Raw genomic sequence first — 21463 nt, 5'->3', positions numbered from 1 at the left:
TTCTTGACAGTGTGTGTACGTACTTGCTCATAATCTAAATGCACCTCACTAGATCATAATTTTTTACATCCCCTACCATTAACAGAAGGCGGCTCCAAATCCTCCGATGGTTCAAACATGCGGTCTACAGATACAGTGTTTAGCAACCTTTCCCGTCTAGATGTTTGGGAGCAGCCTCTACTACTATCTCCTTCTCGGTGTATCTATGTAGATAGCAGGCAATTTATCAGGTGTGGAAGGGGTTAAAGTGATTAGGTTCAGTCTTTTAGTGAAAAAGTGGGTGGCCCTGAAAAGGGCCTTTGGGTTAATGGGGTGTGCGGTAAAGTCAAGCCCGAGTTTTAACCTCCGAAGCCATAGAGAGTGCGGCCCTGGCGCTTAAGAGCATAAACTACGTCCATGGCGGTGACAGTCTTCCTCTTGGCATGCTCGGTGTAAGTGACGGCGTCCCGGATGACGTTCTCCAGGAATACCTTCAGCACCCCGCGAGTCTCCTCATAGATGAGGCCGGAAATACGCTTCACGCCTCCCCTGCGAGCAAGGCGACGAATTGCAGGCTTGGTAATGCCCTGGATGTTGTCACGAAGAACCTTCCTGTGACGCTTAGCGCCACCTTTTCCGAGACCCTTTCCTCCTTTGCCTCTGCCAGACATGGTTCTGCTCTTCTTTCTGCACGAACGATATGAAATGCTGTGCAAAGCTCTTCCTTATATACTCCTCGGACGGACCGTATGGGGACCTGCAGCAAAGGAGGCGGGCGTTTTAAATACGCCCCTTCACTTTTTTTTTCCCTCTCAATAATATGCTTAACCCTCTCCTTCCGTGCTCGAAATGGTTCTGGCGTTTAAAACCAAAGCTGTTTATGCTTCAAAAGATTTCACAATCGTGAAATCTTTTGAAGTATAATCATTTTATCATGTCTTTAGTGTTTCTTTGATAGTCGACTTAGCTACTGCACAAGGTATCATTTCTTGGGCTTTATCACTCTTTGAATATCGAAATAAGCGCCCGTTTCACACGTGGAGAGAGGACGAGGACAGTCCCTTTTATTATCACCATGTACAAAATCGCAATCCCTAAAATATGTTCTGCTTTATTATCTTACTGAAAAAGGCAATAACATTAAATCTAGTCTGGAAGGACACTGTGTGATATTCTATATATTATATGCGTTTCTCACTAAAACTGGCCTTTCGCAATTTAATGAAGAAACACCCTCACTATCTTAGAACGGAGGGAATTTCTAAGCCAAAAAAAAATAAAAAATCAACGCTCAAGTGTAGCACTGGTATACGGGGACTTAGCCACACCGACAAGATACATTCCTGTGTAATCTTTTCGAGCACTAGATGCTGGGATTACATGATTCATTAGGTTATTCCTGACTTTAGAATGAGGGATGGAGGGGGAACGGTATGTGTGACATGACACCAAAACAAACACGTTGCCATCACTGATATATAGCTCTGAAATGAGAATGTGGTGGCTCTTACAAGAGCCTTTGGGGTTTGGAAAATAAAATTAAATGCGAGCAAGGCTTATTTCTTTTTGGGAGCTGCCTTTTTAGCCTTTGCAGGACTCTTTGCGGCTTTGGGTTTGGCTGCCTTTTTGGCAGGGCTCTTCACGGTCTTCTTAGCCGGGCTTTTCACTACCTTCTTGGGCTTGGCGGCTTTGACTTTCTTCGGACTTTTGGTGGCCTTTTTAGCGGAGGCGGCCGGCTTTTTGGCCTTTTTCGGGCTCTTTGCAGCTACCTTCTTAGGTTTGGCTGGAGACTTGGTGGCTTTCTTCGGGGCAGGCTTCTTGACTTTAGCCGGTGCCTTTTTCTTGGTAGCCTTGTCCTTGCTCTCCGCCTGCTTTTTGTTGAGCTTGAAGGAGCCGGAAGCTCCGCTTCCTTTGACCTGGACGAGAGTGCTTTTAGTCACCAAGCCCTTGAGAGCCAGCTTGAGGCGGCTGTTATTCTTTTCCACATCATAACCAGAAGCAGCCAAAGCCTTCTTCAGAGCTGCCAGGGACACCCCGCTGCGCTCTTTAGAAGCGGACACAGCTTTGACAATGAGCTCGGACACGCTAGGACCGGAGGGCTTAGCGGCTTTCTTGACACCGGCTGCTTTCTTGGGCTGCTTCTTCTTGGAGGCGCTTTCTACCGCAGGTGCGGCGGCGGGAGCTGGGGCGGCTTCAGACATGGTCACTATTCTCTATGAAGATCAAGCAATAATACGCGCCCGCAGCAGCCTCCAAATTATACATCTCCAGCTAGCATCTTATTGGCTGATCTAACCACGCTCTGATTGGATACAGTCTTATGACACACCCTCCACTGTCCCTACTCCATCTTTTCACACTCTGCTCTCACACTGTGTTTCCGAATGGATAAAACGAATACATTTAGGTAAAATAAGAGGACGGAGGTCGATGCCATCTATCGTGGAATGTACTAAACTATCTAACCAAGAATTCATTAGCAGCTCCATGGGTCCCGAGGGTTGTCACGATCTAGCAGAGCCGGTGAAAGCTGACACATCTCCTTTGGGATGAGCCTGATGTTCTCCACAAACATTACTGTGATAACTATTAAAAGAATATATTCCAAGGTTTTCTTTCTCACTCTTATGCAAGAAAGGGAAGGGGCCAGTGTTATCAAGGTGGGTTGAAGCTCGTGTCGTAAAGAAACAGAGAAAAGGGATTTTGATCCTCGTTTGTTCAGACAGGTAGCTCAGGTAGGATGTAGTAAGATCATAGCAGAAGAGCTCTTAGTCGTGGCAATTTTTAAATTACATAATTACATAATTGTATGTTATATATCTATGTTTACCCTCTAACAACAACTAAGACCAGTTATATTAAAACACACACACTGTGTTCTCCAGGAAATCCTTTATGAAGCCTGGTGTAGGTCTGGCACAGTAAACAACAGCAATGAGTTCCGCACTCTAGGGACTTTTTTCCAAAACATCAAAAACATTTCAATGCTATTTCAAATCATGATAAAAACATGACAGCAAAAATTGTCCTGATTTTAGCACCAAATTAGGAGCTAACATGTTGATCTGTGTGGCGGACCACCAGGGTATCACCTTCATGGATTCCCTTTCCCGTTGTATTAGCTAGTACAGCTTTCCACAAATACATTTGTCTAAACGTAATGCTGGGAGTCAGTGGCGTACACACGACCCATGGGGCCCCGGTGCTAAAATTGATCCGTGCCCTTCTCCCCGCACTTACTCTGCGCGGGCAACAGATGGCGGCAGGCTCCGGGTTGCAGGGCTGCAGGGCTGCGACCGCGGTATGTACGCAAGTGTATGCAGATACACATACACTTAAAGGACCACTTTAGACACCCAGATCACTTCAGCTCAATGAAGTGGTCTGGGTTCCAGGGCCCTCTAGTTTAACCCTGCAGCTGAATACATAGCAGTTTCAGAGAAACTGCTATGTTTCACTGATGGTTAATCCAGCCTCTAGTGGCTGTGTCACTGACAGCGGCTAGAGGCGCTTCCGCGATTCTCCCTGTGAAAATCACAGTGAGAAGACGCTCGACGTCCATAGGAAAGCATTGAGTAATGCTTTTCTATGGGCGGTTTGAATGCGCGCGCGGCTCTTGCCACGCATGCGCATTGGGAGCTGAGAGGCAGGTCGGGGCGGAGGGATCCCCAGCGCCAAGGGAGTCCGGCGCTGGAGAAAGGTAAGTGCTTAAGGGGTTTAAAACACACACACACTCTCACGAACAGACGCATACACACTAGCTAACAGACACACAAATTTACTGCCAAAGACACACTCAGTGACAGACAGAGACACATACACACTCACTTATAAAACACACACTCTCACTGACAAACACACACTCACTAAGACACCTAAGACTCACTAGACTCACTAACCTAAGACTCACTAGACTCACTAACAGACACACACAAACTAGCACACTCAGTAACAGACACACACACTCACTCACACACAGACACACACACTGACACTCACTAACAGACACACACTCAATAACAGACACACACAACTAACACACAGTAACACACGCAAACAAAAACTAACACACTCACTGACACTCACTAGCAGACACAGTAACACACACACTGGCACAAAAATGTGCACTAACACACACACACACACACACACTGTAGCACTAACACACATACACACGTTTTTTGTGTGTTTTTTTTTTCAGATTTAATCCCGCAGCCTCCCTTTCCAGTCCAGTCCAGGGGCTGCCCGGCGGCCGGTCCTGCTGGCTCGTGAGGGAACACTGTCCCCTGAGCGCTCTCTGCCCAGCTCCCTCGCACATTTTTACTGATGCCGGAGCCAGAATATAACTTCATATTCCGGCTGCAGCATAAGTGCGGGGCGCGCAAGGGAGCTGATCAGAGAGCGCTCAGGGGAGAGTGCTCCCTCGCGCGCGCGCGCCCGGTAACACCAGGGCCGGCCTCGGGGGCCCTGATGTGGCCAGCTCCTTGTCCCCCCAGTAGAAGAGTCTGCCCACACTGGCGTACATACCGAGTCGCTAGGTGGCCGGGCCCCCTGGTGGGCCGGGCCCAGTCGCAGCTGCAACCCCTGCGACCGCGGTATGTACGCCAGTGCTGGGAGTAGATCTGGTTTATTCAGGCAAGGCACACAGAATTTATACACAGACCCCCAGCATGGGGTCTCCATTCATGGACACACAATCCTGGACACACTTTGATGGACTGCATGGTACCCTGACTGGGCACCTCTGCCAAGCTTGCTTCCTAGCTATCACTGGGACACCAGTAGTGCTATAGCCCCTACCCGCTGCAGCTTGGCTGGGGTCTATCCAAACTTTCCTAACCTGTAACAGGGTCCTAGTGATTAAGCTCTCTTGCACAGAGTATAGCTGTCTCACCCAAACATGAGCCCAGCAAGAGTGCGGCTTGGAGTGGGCAAAGATGGCCGCCAACACGTGACCAAGTTTGTCCCAGACTCCAGGGATCCCATTGCCCTGGCATTTGAACGCTTTTGGGAGCAATACTGGGAACAAGCTAAACAGAGCCAAACAAGACCCACGGCTGCAACAAGCCCTCCACAGAACGGGGACAAACCACCACAGCCAGGGCGGAAAGCTGGCGCTACACAAGCGGGGAAGCGGAGGAGGAAGCCGCACAAAGCGTCCCGACACAGAGCTGACAAGCGGGTGCACTCATCTCCGTACCCCTTACATGCCTACCAAACAGCGGGGACCGCCAACAGCCTCTAAAGCGGCTCCTACATCGGAGAAATCGGAGACGCAGCGGGCCCACCCGAAGGTAGTCACCCATCATGCAATGCCCAACACCCGATATGACCAGCACCTTGGCACAGACCTGCTGCACTCTCCCAGACGGGGAACAGGCTGAGGGTCGGACCGGCCCTGGGACAGCATGACTGTTGAGAGACGTACTCACAAACTGCTACTACACCCTGGACATTAACTGTCCCTCTTGGCGAACACGAGTACTAGCCCTTATGCATACTGCTGGCCTGTGAGGGTGACTTTATCCCAACACGAGCTTGTTATAGATAGAAGCAGCATTATCTATTTTTTTTTTTTTTTTTTTTCGTTTTATTACTCCATGGCACAGATACATCTATGCCGGCTAATTGCATGTCATTACTTAACTTAGCCTGATTACAGCCAGGCTACCAACATGCTTACTAATGTAGAAAGGTACTGCTGGGGATATCTCACCTCTATTAACGTGCTTACCAGGTGGTTTTATAGCTCACCGGTTTAACATTGTAGTCTAACCTGTTTTCAATGTTGTAAATTCTCTGATATATATAGCTGATAACAATCTAACCTGGATAACCTAGTTTAACGCTGTTATTGATAATATTATTAGATATAACTCTTTGTCATGCGATAATAATCCATAAAACTGTGCTATGTTTTAATGCCTAACCAATGTAAATCTATGTATGACGCTCTGCATGCTCTAGCTGTTGTGGCATTGTGTGCTTTATGTGATTTTTCATGCACAAATAAAATAAAGAATTTAAAAAAAAACACGAGCCAAGACTTAGTAAAGGGTGAAGTAGAACTGTGTTATCCAGTGTGTGGTGGCCACTCGGGTAGGGGCAGAAGTCTCCCAGCTACTCTGTGTCCCAGATACCGCACTTCAGCCATACCAATGTGACACTTGTCTGGCTTCAGAGTTAAGCCAGCTGCTCTAATTCGGCCGATAACCTTCCCTACATGGGAAATCTTCCTCCTATGAGTCACAATTGATAGCTATGCTGTCCAGGTACGCACGTGCAAATTCCTGGAAGCCATTGAGGAACCTATCCACCATACGTTGAAAGGTGGCTGGGACATTCTTCATCTAGAACGGCATGACCTGATATTGGAATAGGCCAAGCGGGGTGACGAATGCCGACTTGGGGATAGCCTCCTCGGCCAGGTGAATCTGCTAGTAGCCCTTGCATAGGTCTGTTGTGGCGAGATACTGTCCCCATGCTATATGATGAAATAGTTCCTCCAGGGCATGGGATAAGAGTTGGTAAGAGTCCGATCGTTCAGTCGCCTGTAGTCCACGCAGAAGAGTGTTGTTCCGTCCCGCTTCGGTACTAGGACTACAAGCCAAGTCTGAAGCCTCAATCACTCCTAGTCACAGCATTTACTGTATATCCTTCCGTATCTCTTACCGGACTGCCTCGAGAATGTGGTAGGGGTGGTTGCCTCATAGGTGCTTGTCCTGGGATTTCCACGTTGTGTACAGCCAGGGTGATGTACCCAGGGTCTTGGGAGAAGGTCTTTCGTTTAGCTTTCAATAATTTGTGGGCCTGAACTATTTCTTTATCAGTCAGTTTGTCTCCTAGTTTGACTTGAGCGATAAGGTCAACTTGGGAGTCTCCCTCTAGCAAGTCAGGTAATGCGAGGCTGTCTAGATCCTCAGAAGCTGGGGCGCACACTGCAGTTACATCGTCCTTCCTTTTTTTGTACTCTTTAAGCATATTAACGTGGAAGGAGCAGTTTACTCTCTCATCTGCACAGCTGGCTACCACATAGGTGGTATTGCAGATATGCTCCACCACCTTGTAGGGACCCTGCCATGCCGCCTGTAATTAATCATGTCAGACCGGTTTAATCTTTTGTCCAACACGGAAACTACGCAGTCGGGTACCCCGGTCATACCATACTTTCTGTCACCCCTTGTCAGCTTGGAGGTTCTCTTTTACCAACTTAGCCAACTGTTCCATGTGGTCACAGAGTTTTAGCACATTCCCCCATCCCAATGCACTGTGATGAGGTCCTCGTAATCTTCTCCCATATAATAGTCCAAAGCAGTTCCTGCGGCACCTCCCAATATGCACATAAGAAGTGCGGTAGGAGTCGCTCCCAGTCTCGGCAAGCAGTGTTCTGTTGAACCGCTCGCAGATATATATATATATATATATATATATATATATATATATATATATATATATATATATATTTTTTTTTTTTTTTTCTGCCGGTTATAAGGAGAACTCAGAATGGATTTTACTGAGACTACCTAGAAATCCCAAAGCTGACCTAAAACGGATCAAGCAGTGTCTGTTCGGCTTTTTTTCCTTTTTCCTTTTTTTTTTAGAAATTGTTTATTTTAAAATTCTTGCAAATGTAACAATTGATACTTCAAAAATGTGTATAACATTGCTGCTTTAGTCATAATGTCTAGTACAAAGTTCACATTCAGTAACAGAAATACTTGTAGTCGACATAGAGGGGAAGTGAAGACCAAAAATAATAAGGGTGTTGATATTCAAATAGATTCGCTGGTAGTTCAAGGTCTCATATTATCTCCAGCTGGGTGTCACTATCGGTCTGTTTGACTGGTGTTCATGAAGTTACACTAGGGTTCCCAGGAGGTCATGTATATTTTTTTTTTTCCAGTGGAGGGTGATAAGCAGATTTGCTGCTTTGAGCAGATGTATGTCTAGGGTCCTAGTGTCCCTTGGTATGGAGGGAGGCAATATAAGATATAGGAGTGTTTAAGGTGGGTAGGGTATGGTGGTTCCCGTTATGAGGTGTATGAGACTGGAGATCCGTGACCAGAACTTTTGGTTCACCGTGCATGACCACCAGATGTGAGCCGTGTCCCCAATGGCCTCTAGTCATCTACAGCAGTTATTGGACGTGCCTGGGAATGCCCGTTTGAGTTTGGATGGGGTGTAGTGCCATCTAGCTATCTTCTTATAGTTACTTTCTTGTGTCGCTAAGCTGGTGGATGATTTTTGTGTCAGGAGGAATATTTGCTTCCAGTCATTATCTGCGAAAGATAAGTGCAGTTCTTGTTCCCAGTGTTTTTTGTAGAGTAGGTTGATTGGTTGGCTAGTGTCCTGTAGTAGGCATATGTGGTTTTGACCTGTTTCTTTTTGAGTGTGCATTGGGTGCACGTAAGTTCGAATTTGGTCAGTGCTCGGTGACCTTGTTGGGGGTATTTGTTGGTCCGCAAAAAGTGAATGAGTTGATCGTAGAGAAATTTTTGAAGGGTCGTGGGAGTTCCCTGCGGGTGTAGGGACGACAGGGGCCTAACTCCCTCATTGTCAAGGAGGTCTCGTGAAGGTAGGTATGCTGTGGTATGATATTATCTGTATGCCGCTCCCGATTCACCAGGCTTGAAGAGCGGATTGTGAGTCAGTGGATATAGCGGTGATGGGTATGGTGATATGTCCGCCGCCAATGACTCATGTGTGACCACATTCTCAGTGTCGGAGTAATGGTCGGGTGTTGTTTGTGCATAAGGAAGGATTGGCCAGAGTTGTGCCATGGTATTGTGTGTATGGGGACACGGAAGATGTTATTCTCTACATCTACCCATTGTTTGGTCGTGTTCTTGCCTGTCCAGTCATAAATCCTGGCCAATAGTACTGCACTGTGGTATCGTTCCACATCTGGCAGCCCCAGACCCCCCTCCGTCTTTGATCTTGTGAGCAGCTGATAGGCTAGCCTGGGGCGTTTGTGGGACCAAATAAATGTCGTAAATAGTTTTTGTATGGCAGCAAAGAAGGTTGTGGGTAGAGTGATCGGGAGAACTTGCAGCAAGTATAATATTCTTGGGAGAATACTAATTTTCAGGATATTTATCCTGCAAAACCAGCTGAACTGCAAAGTGTGCCATTTAGTAAGATCTTTAGTTCTAGCTTGGATTAGCAGGGGGGTGGGGGGTGGTTTCATATAGTCGTGAGATAACGGATGGTAGTGCTACCCCCAGATATGTTATATGCTCTGTTCCCCAGGAGAATGGGAAGTTTGATTGTAGATGTGTTTTGGTCGAGTTTAGTACTTTCAGTGGGAGGAGTTCACATTTACCTAGAGTGGCATGAAAGGTGAACACTTTGCTATAGAGAGACATCTCCTCCAGTATATGAGGGAGTGAGGAGCTGGGTTCGGAGACCGTGAATAGCATGTCATCTGCAAATGCTGATATTTTGTGTTCTGCTCATCCAAATTTGAAACCCTTGATGTTAGGATTTTCTCTAACTCCCTGGAGGAATGGCTCCAGGACCAGGACGAAACAAAGAGGGGTGCTATTGGAGATGGGTACTGGGAGTGAGAGTTGGCCGTTCACGAGTAGCCTAGCCGTTGGTCTGGAGTATATAGCTCCCATCCACCTTAGCCAGTTTGGGCCAAAGCCCATCTGTTCCAGGGTGGCAAGCATCAGGGACCAGTCCACCCTGTTGAAAGCCTTTTCGGCATCTCTGGAGAGTAACAGTGTCTGGGTGTTTGTGTGTTCAGAGTGATGCATGAGATTAATGAGTTTGGTGATATTATTTTTTAGCTTCTCGGCCTTGTATAAATCCAGCCTGGTCTGGGTGAATTAGCTCTGGGAGCTTGAGGCGTAGGCGGTTAGCTAGTGTTTTAGTGAACATTTTTTAAATCAATATTTTTAAGTGAGATAGGCCAATAACTCCCACATTGGGTCAAATCTTTACCTGGTTTGGGTAGAGTGCAATAGTGGCTTCCGATGCCTGTGGGGGTATGGAATTGTCTTTAAGTAGGGAGTTGAGTGCGTCTAGGAGTGGGGGTATGAGCTGGATGGAAAAGCTCTTGTAGTATTTGGCCGTGAAGACATCTGGGCCCGGGCTCTTTCCTAGTGGGAGGGAGTGTATCACTACTTCTAACTCCTCTTTAGTTGTGGGAGAGTCAAGTCTTTGTTGTACGTTGGGTGGGATTGTCTTGGCGATCCTTTGTTTGAGGAAGGCTCTTATGTCAGTAACATCTGGGGGGAGAGTCCCTCAAGTTGTAAAGTTTGTGGTAAAACTCCTGGAAGGCTAGCATGATGTCCGCCATCAGATTTGACTTGGTCCCTTGTGGAGTCTGTATGGATGAGATAAATGTGGTTTGTCTTTGTGTTTTTAGAGCTTGCGCTGATAGTCGTCCCCCTTTGCCCCCTTGGGTATAGTACCGGTGTCTGGTAAGAAGAAGACTTTTCTTGATTTGTGTTCCATTAAGGGTGGCTAGCTCTGAGCGTTTATCCAAAAGTGTTTTATATGTGGTGAGGTCTAGGTTGTTTTTGTCTGTGGATTCAAGTGTTTCAACAAACAACCGGGCACCTATTTTAACTAGCAAATTGTCCGGCAGAGGCATATCGAGCAGTATCAGAAATGCATCTATACGAGAAGGTCAAGGAGAAATGAATGGTTCAATACAATATAACCCCGGAAACCTACCGGACAAACAAACAAACTAGAGGATTACGTTAAGGGCACAAAGACTACTATACCAAATGGGCATTTTGAAGCTCAGCCATGATATTCCCCTTGCAGGGCAATTAGGCATTTGGAAAGCGAATCATCGGATCATACAGGGATATAGCCAAACCTTTGATATGTGTCAGCGAGTAGAGAAAAAAGGTGAATACCCGAAAGCTAAATAAAAATCCGTACCCAGGGGGCGGAGCCTGACCGCCAAGCAGTACAGACGTGGGCACCACGAGCTCTCGCCTGACGGGCCAAATTTGGGTCAAACTCAACGGCTACACTGACCGCAGACTCACCGGGTTGTGCTACCCATGCTGGGAATGCACTGCGGAACCGAAGGACACCCCTCTGAAACCCGTCGAGGCAGGGAAACCGAAACGCCGAGTGCGGCCTACTAAAGTTGGAGCCGGGGAGAGACGGCCGCTCACCCCGACGCCAGACACACCAAGCGTCTCTACAGGTCTCCTACCCCCCCCCCCCCTCTGGACCGGTGGGGGTTATCCCGGTCCCCACTGGGGGAACAGACTGTGGCATCAATCACCACCCCAGCTATCTGAACGCAGCAGGCGACACGAGGCACTCCAACCTCACGGTGGTAGAGGTTGAACGGTGGTAGAGTGCCTGAGGGAGAGACGGGGTGACACAGTAAGGGAGCGGGTTGCACAGTGGTGTGAAAGTGAGGGAGGGGATTGCAACTGGTGGCCCCTGGTGTCTTTGATCCCTGGTGCTCCAGTAAGCTCTCTCTACAATTTGCCCTGAGAGACTGCACAGTCTGCAACTCCACCAGGTGTGAGCTGCAGATTGTGCAGTGCCTCACAATATCCAGAAAACAGAGCATTGAAGTGGTATCCCGCGGCGACGGTCTGATTGGCCAGAGATCGCGAGACACTGCATAGTCAGCGGAGCTGCAGACTGTGCTGGCTTTCTGCTTCTCAGGACAGAGTGGAGGGACCTCGCAACCAGCAGCATACCGGGCAAGGTGTGGGGTCCTTGTACCTGACACAGTATGCCTGCCCGATGGCGAGTTAGGCCTTAGGCAGCCGCCTAAATCGCTGCTCAGTGCCGACTGCGGTCTCTCTCCCTCCAGTGCAGCATTTTCTATTTGAAGCTGGGAGGTAATGATAGTCAGTCACTTCCCAGCATCTCATGCTACAGGGATTCCGTTGGGCAATTAAACAGTGCTTACCGAGTCCCTCTGCAGCAATGCCCATCAGGTTTCTTTAAGTGTATGGGCTACCCAATGGGCAAATCACTACAGAACTCCAGTTTTGTTCTCGCTGGACCATAGGTTCCTGCAGAAAACCAATTGGAAAACGCTGTTTGAGTGTATACAGGCACATCTGGTGAGAAAGTGTATAATGTGTTGGCGCAATAAACAGGAAAAAAAGGCAAGTTACAAAAAAAATAAAATGCTTATGTCTTTAAGATCAAAACAGGCTTATCAGATTGTCTTTAATAAGCTCAACATGTCTGCAGACACTGAAATCATCATGCTGATATTTAGATGAAGCCTCAATGGTCTAAATTGTTCTTTACTGGCAAACACCAAATCAAAAAAAAAAAAAAAAAAAAGGAGGATTTCCATGTATCCAAAAAGTAATGAACAATCGTATGTGGACTAATGTAGATACTTTCTAAGGACAGGTATCTAATTCAGTCGGGGGTTGGCTGAACAAATGGATACAACTAAACCTTTAATAAGAATAAAGCTAAAGGGGTGGGATACCCCAAAAGAAGTCACCAATATCAAGACTTACACAAAATAAAGACAATTACAAAAATAAATCCGTACATATCCAATGTGCAATAAAGGGAAAAGCCTGCTAAATGTTCCAAAGTAAGCCTGCGCACATTCCCCATAACTAGTGGAAATGATAGAACATAGGGTAGGTAGGCTAGATATTGCACACTAGCTGTTTTGAGGTATATATGTCAAAAAGACCTTTTAAAGTCTAGTAAAATACTAGCGTGAGCAAAAAGACGATAGAACCACATACTAGGCTTCCATGAGTTGCAACATAGTAATAGACAGTATCAGGATGAAGTGAAACATTGTTTCAATAGGCTATAACAAAAGAGAAAGAAACGGATACACTTATCGAGTGAAATCCCTGGCCATGTAGCCATTTGGTAAAGTATTAGGTATAAGATCTCCTACAGTAGCAGCTTTTATAATATCCCTAATGCGACTTCAAGCGCTACCCTGAATAAGAAGCCTGTCCCTAATCTACAGTTACTAGATATACAGCCGCCCAACGAATATCTTCTAAGATCAAGTCCGGTATCTAGGTAGACTTGAAAGTAATAGAGCGGAGCAAACTGAGCATTAGGTGGCTAAATCAGCATGTGAGTGATACAAGTGTCTAAAATGTGCAAACACGAGCAGCTCGAGATCTTCAGAGTTACAGGACAGCATGGAAAGGGTTAAGTGAAAGGAAAGCTACACGTTTGCGTGAGCTTGTGGTGGGCAGCAAGTAAGCTGTAGAGTTGATGCATGGGTGTGATGCCAGCTCTGAGAGAGACAGTGTGGGTGGCTCTTAAAAGAGCCTTTGTGTTAGCGGGTGGTCAGGGAGGCGGACATTTACTTGGCGCTGGTGTACTTTGTGACAGCCTTGGTGCCCTCAGACACGGCGTGCTTTGCCAGCTCTCCGGGTAGTAGCAGGCGCACGGCAGTCTGGATCTCCCGGGAGGTGATGGTGGAGCGCTTGTTGTAGTGAGCCAGGCGAGAAGCTTCTCCTGCGATGCGCTCAAAGATATCATTGACAAAGGAGTTCATGATCCCCATTGCCTTGGAGGAGATGCCGGTGTCGGGATGGACCTGCTTCAGCACCTTGTACACGTAGATGGCATAGCTCTCCTTCCTGCTCTTTCTACGCTTCTTGCCATCTTTCTTCTGAGTCTTGGTGACGGCTTTTTTGGAGCCTTTCTTGGGGGCTGGTGCGGACTTTGCTGGATCAGGCATGATTAACGCTGTTAGCTCGCGAGCGAATAGCAAGCTGCTTGCTCCGGCGGTTCTATTTATAGGCGGACCATGTAAATGAGGCCCTTCCGCTTCCCTTCCTGCGATTGGTTGCTAAAGTCAGATGACGTAAGGAAGCGGCTGTTTAACACTAGCTCCAGCAATAGATTGGTTCCCTGTATAACGTGTCTCTAATTGGCTGCTTGTAAAGTCATCCAATCACAGAGCACAGTGTGTTTATAAATAGCCTGTGGTAGGGGAGGAGTTTTCATCTTCTTGCATTCAATCAAGAACAAACATGTCTGGCCGCGGAAAGCAAGGTGGAAAGACCCGTGCAAAGGCGAAGACTCGCTCATCCCGAGCGGGACTTCAGTTCCCAGTCGGCAGAGTCCACCGTTTGCTGAGGAAGGGCAATTATGCAGAGCGTGTGGGAGCCGGTGCCCCCGTCTATCTGGCTGCAGTGCTGGAGTACCTGACCGCTGAGATTCTGGAGCTGGCAGGGAATGCCGCTAGAGACAACAAAAAGACCCGCATCATTCCCCGCCATCTCCAGCTCGCTGTCCGTAACGATGAAGAGCTCAACAAACTGCTGGGAGGAGTGACTATCGCCCAGGGAGGTGTCCTGCCTAACATCCAGGCTGTGCTGCTGCCCAAGAAGACCGAGAGCCACAAGCCCAAGAGCAAGTAAAGCGGACAGCTGCTGCACCTGCCTCCCTCACCTACCAAACACAAAGGCTCTTTTAAGAGCCACCCACGTTCTCCACAAAGAGCCGATTAATTGTTCTGCTGCGCGCAAACCGTTCCCTGTATCTACACACACACACACACACACCACGCTGGCAGCTCATAGGCAAGCTAAAATATTAGGGCGCTTCTGTCACAGCACTGACTGAGTCCCATTTGCAGTCCATATCCTGTCCAACATTCCAGCTATAGAACTAGTTAAAATCAATGGCTGCCATGCATGTCTATGATAAACGCAGCAGCAAATTAATACCAATTGGGGCAAGTGTATATAGTGTACAGGTCCTCTTTTGTTAAGCGGGGCATCTCTACATGTCGCTCACTCTCAGGATTCCCCCCTCTCCCGCTGTCTGGAGGACATGCCGGGTGAAACCTACTATGAGCGTTCAAATCCTAGCGGCGCTACAGCTCTGTTGTCTGTGCTGCTGGATGAGTTAACGCAGCCTTAATAGCCTGGCCTCTCGGCTGAAAACATTGTTTCAATAAGTGGATGCTTTGTAACATTTCCTGCTGCTCTGTCTCCTGGAGCTCATTTGTATGGCTACTGAGCGTCCTGTGAGTGAAAGTCCTTTATCAGACGTGGCTTCTATCCCATCGAAAGAAGCGGCCTTTCTGCATGTGTAAGAGGTCAATGTCCCATGCACCCCTCCCCCTCGATAAAGCCTATACAGCTATTAATAAGTATGTTGGGAGGAATACGTCCATTACTGCCCACTGCCATTCCTTTCAACTAGTAGCGTCTATAATAAATGCTGTCAGGACAGGAAGGGTCACTAAAGGCTTAGATCCCTTCTTTGGGCGCGTGGTCTCAATAGATGGAGGAGGGGGGAGGGGATGAAGCAGTTGATTTGAGCGGGCATTTTGAATGTGGGGGAGGGGATGAGAAGCAGTTGATTTGAGCGGGTATTTTGAAATGGTTTACTATTTGTTTTCAGCCAATCAGAACATACCACCCACTTGATGAACCAATGAAAACGCCGTATCGGCTATAAAGCCCAGGCTACAGCGAGCAGCGTTCATTCCCTTTCGTTTTGCTACAATGGCCAGAACTAAGCAGACAGCCCGTAAGTCGACCGGAGGCAAGGCTCCCCGCAAGCAGCTAGCCACCAAAGCTGCTAGAAAGAGCGCCCCAGCTACCGGGGGAGTGAAAAAGCCTCACCGTTACCGTCCAGGAACTGTGGCTCTCAGGGAGATCCGCCGTTATCAGAAGTCCACCGAGCTGCTCATCCGCAAGCTGCCCTTCCAGCGCCTTGTCCGTGAGATCGCTCAGGATTTCAAGACTGATCTGCGCTTCCAGAGCTCTGCTGTCATGGCTCTGCAAGAGGCTAGCGAGGCTTACCTGGTTGGTCTTTTTGAGGATACCAACTTGTGCGCCATCCACGCTAAGAGGGTCACAATCATGCCCAAAGACATCCAGCTGGCTCGTAGGATCCGAGGCGAACGTGCTTAAGTTGAAACCTGCTAACACAAAACACAAAGGCTCTTTTAAGAGCCACCAAATCTGCACTCGAACGAGCTCCAACACATTCATAAAAACGTGTCTTTTAGCCTGTGACTTTGAGCGGGCTAGCTACGGAGCCCACACACTACAATGCTCAAATGTCCCCACATATCCCATTTTCACGTCAGGCAACGATGTAGCCATCATCTCTGCTGGTCTATTTCACTGGCGATTTTACAATAACTTCACTATTTAGAATCCATCGTGTGGAGAGGCAGCAGGAAAAAGACTACTTTTTCGCTTAGAGGAGAATACATAGTTAACACAGGAGTGCATATGCAAAGCTAGTAACAATGTTTCTATTTAAGTGGCTGCAAGCATGTATTAAATGTAGGCAACAGTAACAATACACCAAAACCAGAGCTTTCTTGACAGTGTGTGTGTACGTACTTGCTCATATTTTTTTACATCCCCTACCATTAACAGAAGGCGGCTCCAAATCCTCCGATGGTTCAAAAATGCGGTCTACAAATACAGTGTTTAGCAACCTTTCCCGTCTAGATGTTTGGGAGCAGCCTCTACTACTATCTCCTTCTCGGTGTATCTATGTAGATAGCAGGTAATTTATCAGGTGTGGAAGGGGATAAAGTGATTAGGTTCAGTCTTTTAGTGAAAAAGTGGGTGGCCCTGAAAAGGGCCTTTGGGTTAATGGGGTGTGCGGTAAAGTCAAGCCCGAGTTTTAACCTCCGAAGCCATAGAGAGTGCGGCCCTGGCGCTTAAGAGCATAAACTACGTCCATGGCGGTGACAGTCTTCCTCTTGGCATGCTCGGTGTAAGTGACGGCGTCCCGGATGACGTTCTCCAGGAATACCTTCAGCACCCCGCGAGTCTCCTCATAGATGAGGCCGGAAATACGCTTCACGCCTCCCCTGCGAGCAAGGCGACGAATTGCAGGCTTGGTAATGCCCTGGATGTTGTCACGAAGAACCTTCCTGTGACGCTTAGCGCCACCTTTTCCGAGACCCTTTCCTCCTTTGCCTCTGCCAGACATGGTTCTGCTCTTCTTTCTGCACGAACGATATGAGATGCTGTGCAAAGCTCTTCCTTATATACTCCTCGGACGGACCGTATGGGGACCTGCAGCAAAGGAGGCGGGCGTTTTAAACACGCCCCTTCACTTTTTTTTTTCCTCTCAATAATATGCTTAACCCTCTCCTTCCGTGCTCGAAATGGTTCTGGCTTTTAAAACCAAAGCTGTTTATGCTTCAAAAGATTTCACAATCGTGAAGTCTTTTGAAGTATAATCATTTTATCATGTCTTTAGTGTTTCTTTGATAGTCGGCTTAGCTACTGCACAAGGTATCATTTCTTGGGCTTTATCACTCTTTGAATATCGAAATAAGCGCCCGTTTCACACGTGGAGAGAGGACGAGGACAGTCCCTTTTATTATCACCATGTACAAAATCGCAATCCCTAAAATATGTTCTGCTTTATTATCTTACTGAAAAAGGCAATAACATTAAATCTAGTCTGGAAGGACACTGTGTGATATTCTATATATTATATGCGTTTCTCACTAAAACTGGCCTTTCGCAATTTAATGAAGAAACACCCTCAGTATCTTAGAACGGAGGGAATTTCTAAGCCAAAAAAAATAAAAAAAATCAACGCTCAAGTGTAGCACTGGTATACGGGGACTTAGCCACACCGACAAGATACATTCCTGTGTAATCTTTTCGAGCACTAGATGCTGGGATTACAGGATTCATTAGGTTATTCCTGACTTTAGAATGAGGGATGGAGGGGGAACGATATGTGTGACATGACACCAAAACAAACACGTTGCCATCACTGATATATAGCTCTGAAATGAGAATGTGGTGGCTCTTACAAGAGCCTTTGGGGTTTGGAAAATAAAATTAAATGCGAGCAAGGCTTATTTCTTTTTGGGAGCTGCCTTTTTAGCCTTTGCGGCTTTGGGTTTGGCTGCCTTTTTGGCAGGGCTCTTCACGGTCTTCTTAGCCGGGCTTTTCACTACCTTCTTGGGCTTGGCGGCTTTGACTTTCTTCGGACTTTTGGTGGCCTTTTTAGCGGAGGCGGCCGGCTTTTTGGCCTTTTTCGGGCTCTTTGCAGCTACCTTCTTAGGTTTGGCTGGAGACTTGGTGGCTTTCTTCGGGGCAGGCTTCTTGACTTTAGCCGGTGCCTTTTTCTTGGTAGCCTTGTCCTTGCTCTCCGCCTGCTTTTTGTTGAGCTTGAAGGAGCCGGAAGCTCCGCTTCCTTTGACCTGGACGAGAGTGCTTTTAGTCACCAAGCCCTTGAGAGCCAGCTTGAGGCGGCTGTTATTCTTTTCCACATCATAACCAGAAGCAGCCAAAGCCTTCTTCAGAGCTGCCAGGGACACCCCGCTGCGCTCTTTAGAAGCGGACACAGCTTTGACAATGAGCTCGGACACGCTAGGACCGGAGGGCTTAGCGGCTTTCTTGACACCGGCTGCTTTCTTGGGCTGCTTCTTCTTGGAGGCGCTTTCTACCGCAGGTGCGGCGGCGGGAGCTGGGGCGGCTTCAGACATGGTCACTATTCTCTATGAAGATCAAGCAATAATACGCGCCCGCAGCAGCCTCCAAATTATACATCTCCAGCTAGCATCTTATTGGCTGATCTAACCACGCTCTGATTGGATACAGTCTTATGACACACCCTCCACTGTCCCTACTCCATCTTTTCACACTCTGCTCTCACACTGTGTTTCCGAATGGATAAAACGAATACATTTAGGTAAAATAAGAGGACGGAGGTCGATGCCATCTATCGTGGAATGTACTAAACTATCTAACCAAGAATTCATTAGCAGCTCCATGGGTCCCGAGGGTTGTCACGATCTAGCAGAGCCGGTGAAAGCTGACACATCTCCTTTGGGATGAGCCTGATGTTCTCCACAAACATTACTGTGATAACTATTAAAAGAATATATTCCAAGGTTTTCTTTCTCACTCTTATGCAAGAAAGGGAAGGGGCCCGTGTTATCAAGGTGGGTTGAAGCTCGTGTCGTAAAGAAACAGAGAAAAGGGATTTTGATCCTCGTTTGTTCAGACAGGTAGCTCAGGTAGGATGTAGTAAGATCATAGCAGAAGAGCTCTTAGTCGTGGCAATTTTTAAATTACATAATTACATAATTGTATGTTATATATCTATGTTTACCCTCTAACAACAACTAAGACCAGTTATATTAAAACACACACACTGTGGGGGCGTGGCCTAGCGAGCAACGCGGATGGTCGCACTGATCTGAGCTCCGCAAGCCGCCGGCCCAACAAAGCTAAGAAAAAAGCTTATCGCTGACTCCAAAAGACCTGACTACTGGGAAACATCATGGCTAACACGAAGCAGAAAAAACAAACGGAAAAAACGGACCGATCCGACTTTTTTCAGACCCGTACATCGACGCCTAAAACTTCAGGCCTCACGGAACGGGACCAAGATGGCGACGGCGGGAATGACACAGTGCCGCTGCAATCGTCTCCTGGGCCGCAAAACCTGCCTGTCACGCAGGATTTCCTGCAGAGCTGTCTGGACGACATGTCCAGCAAAATTCTCACCTCAATCCAGAGCACCCTGCGGGAACTTCGCAAAGAAGTGCAAGAACTGGGAGACAGGACAACACATGTGGAACAGAGAGTGGAAGACCAAGCTGCAGCACATAATGACATGGCTGACCAGATGCAGCATGTACAGCAACAATTGGAATTCACACAGCGCAAGGTAATGGACCTAGAGGATCGCTCTAGGCGCCAGAACTTACGAATAAGAGGCATCTCTGAAGAAGTGAAGCAGCAGGAGCTCCATGCGTTCCTGATAGGGTACTTTAAAGAACTAGCACCAGACCTGCCCGCAGAGGTACTACTTTTAGACAGGTACCACAGGGTCCAAAAGCCAACGTTCCTACCACAAGATACCCCCAGGGATGTGCTCACACATCTGCACTACTTCCATGTAAAAGAGGCACTACTACAAGCCACAAGGGGAGAACGTGAATTGCCACAGAAATACAGACACATCAAAGTATTCACTGATCTATCAGCGGCCACACTTCAAAAGAGAAAAGAATTCAAAGACATCACGGAAGCACTGCGACAGAACGATGTGCAATACAGATGGGGATACCCAATCCGCCTTCTAATAAGGAGAAACGGTACGGTGACGACGGCCAGCACACCAGAGGAGGGTCGGAAAATCCTGCGCAGCTGGAACATTGCAACGAACCCAGAGGGAAAGAACGCTGCACCACGAGCCAGAATGCCACCGGAGTGGAAAAAGCAAAAAAAAATGAACTGACTGACAAATATATGGACTCTGTTGCGGTACCAAACGAGGTCCCGACCAAGACTGGTCATCCAACGAGTCGCAAGTATAATTACACCACACATCCGCATAACACAAGGCTATACCATGAGGCTGCACCACACACATGCAAACAGATGAAACAACGTATAGACGATACCGGGAACGAGAGATAGTTCCCGTGGGTAAAAAAGTGCCTATTGATAGGGCAGAGACACGTTACAAACAAAACAAAAAAAAAAAAAAAAAAAAAAGTAGTTGCACACACTGGTAGAAGCAGGCTGCCATTGTAAGGGAAGAAAGAACCCAGGCTTCACCCGCATCTACCGATAAGTAATCAACACACGACACGGACATGGCTGTCATGTGATGAATGACAGCACATATCGGGCCTAGCGAGCTCACCCACTGATCTCTACTTCTTATACACGCACACGACTACCACGCTCCTACCCGGCACTATCTAGTTAGTGCCTCACCCTTCATTGGGAAATGTACACTGATCTTGATTTTACTGTATATATGTTAAATGTTGTAATGTTTTCTTCCTATGTTATGGAAAAAGACTGCATTACTGTTGCACCCTACCTATACCCACCTCTCCAACCCTCACCCTCCAAACAGGGACCAGTCCGCAGGTCAACCCTTAAGCACAAGACAAGCGCAAATCAGGGAGAGCATACACCTATGTCAGGGAACCTCCAGAGAATAAAGTTGGTCACATGGGGAATGAGCAGCGGGACTGCTACACGAGCCCTTAGGATCAGGATACTCACTAAAGAAGGTAGCACCTACAGACAAATCTTGCCACCCAATGACCCACGAAACAACCGCCAGTATACCCAATAGAACATGAGAATATACTGTCATAATGTAAAGGGGTTGAATACCCCGGTGAAACGCCACTGCCTGACCAGAGATCTGCACAAAATACACCCCGATGTTGTATGCCTACAAGAAACCCACCTTAAACAGACCATAACCATAGCACGGGCACAATTCCCCACGCAGTACCATAGCACCTACACATCAAAAACTAGGGGAGTATCTATCTTAATCAGTAGATATGTGTCCTTTAAGCTGTTATACGAATCTATAGACCCGCAAGGGAGATATATAATACTAGTGTGTGAAATTAATAATCTGGAACACACGATAATCAACATGTATGCACCCAACACAAATCAGAGAAATTTTTTGCATAAACTGATTGCACAAATCACACCGGTTCAAAGAGGCGTTACCACCATATGTGGAGATCTGAACCACATTCTGGATCCGCGATGGG

The 21463-nt window shown here is 47.4% G+C and overlaps 6 protein-coding genes across 6 annotated transcripts; 1 reads left to right on the top strand and 5 right to left on the bottom strand.

Moving 5' to 3' along the window:
- Positions 1-338: 338 nt before the first annotated feature.
- On the bottom strand, positions 339-653 carry LOC134584715 (histone H4). The gene has a single exon (XM_063440552.1). The coding sequence runs from the start codon at positions 648-650 to the stop codon at positions 339-341; it is 312 nt and encodes a 103-aa protein (XP_063296622.1). The 5' UTR covers positions 651-653.
- An 882-nt stretch (positions 654-1535) lies between these two features.
- LOC134584727 (histone H1B-like) lies at positions 1536-2183 on the bottom strand. Its single transcript, XM_063440562.1, has one exon. The coding sequence runs from the start codon at positions 2178-2180 to the stop codon at positions 1536-1538; it is 645 nt and encodes a 214-aa protein (XP_063296632.1). The 5' UTR covers positions 2181-2183.
- An 11090-nt stretch (positions 2184-13273) lies between these two features.
- On the bottom strand, positions 13274-13771 carry LOC134584703 (histone H2B 1.1-like). The gene has a single exon (XM_063440542.1). It carries the CDS (start codon positions 13652-13654, stop codon positions 13274-13276), a length of 381 nt encoding a protein of 126 aa, XP_063296612.1. The 5' UTR covers positions 13655-13771.
- A 178-nt stretch (positions 13772-13949) lies between these two features.
- LOC134584732 (histone H2A type 2-B-like) lies at positions 13950-14339 on the top strand. The gene has a single exon (XM_063440566.1). The coding sequence runs from the start codon at positions 13950-13952 to the stop codon at positions 14337-14339; it is 390 nt and encodes a 129-aa protein (XP_063296636.1).
- Positions 14340-16575: 2236 nt separating this feature from the next.
- LOC134584724 (histone H4) lies at positions 16576-16890 on the bottom strand. The gene has a single exon (XM_063440559.1). The coding sequence runs from the start codon at positions 16885-16887 to the stop codon at positions 16576-16578; it is 312 nt and encodes a 103-aa protein (XP_063296629.1). The 5' UTR covers positions 16888-16890.
- An 883-nt stretch (positions 16891-17773) lies between these two features.
- On the bottom strand, positions 17774-18409 carry LOC134584723 (histone H1B-like). Its single transcript, XM_063440558.1, has one exon. It carries the CDS (start codon positions 18404-18406, stop codon positions 17774-17776), a length of 633 nt encoding a protein of 210 aa, XP_063296628.1. The 5' UTR covers positions 18407-18409.
- Between the last annotated feature and the right edge of the window lie 3054 nt (positions 18410-21463).

The sequence above is a fragment of the Pelobates fuscus genome, unplaced genomic scaffold (genome assembly GCF_036172605.1).
Source record: "Pelobates fuscus isolate aPelFus1 unplaced genomic scaffold, aPelFus1.pri scaffold_46, whole genome shotgun sequence".
Taxonomy (NCBI): domain Eukaryota; kingdom Metazoa; phylum Chordata; class Amphibia; order Anura; family Pelobatidae; genus Pelobates; species Pelobates fuscus.
The sequence above is the reverse complement of the archived record's forward strand: the minus strand, read 5'-3'. Positions and strand labels throughout refer to the sequence as shown.

Bases quoted from the DNA above. Each gene is read 5' to 3' on its own strand.
- LOC134584715 (XM_063440552.1), bottom strand. From the start codon at position 650: ATGTCTGGCAGAGGCAAAGGAGGAAAGGGTCTCGGAAAAGGTGGCGCT.
- LOC134584727 (XM_063440562.1), bottom strand. From the start codon at position 2,180: ATGTCTGAAGCCGCCCCAGCTCCCGCCGCCGCACCTGCGGTAGAAAGC.
- LOC134584703 (XM_063440542.1), bottom strand. From the start codon at position 13,654: ATGCCTGATCCAGCAAAGTCCGCACCAGCCCCCAAGAAAGGCTCCAAA.
- LOC134584732 (XM_063440566.1), top strand. From the start codon at position 13,950: ATGTCTGGCCGCGGAAAGCAAGGTGGAAAGACCCGTGCAAAGGCGAAG.
- LOC134584724 (XM_063440559.1), bottom strand. From the start codon at position 16,887: ATGTCTGGCAGAGGCAAAGGAGGAAAGGGTCTCGGAAAAGGTGGCGCT.
- LOC134584723 (XM_063440558.1), bottom strand. From the start codon at position 18,406: ATGTCTGAAGCCGCCCCAGCTCCCGCCGCCGCACCTGCGGTAGAAAGC.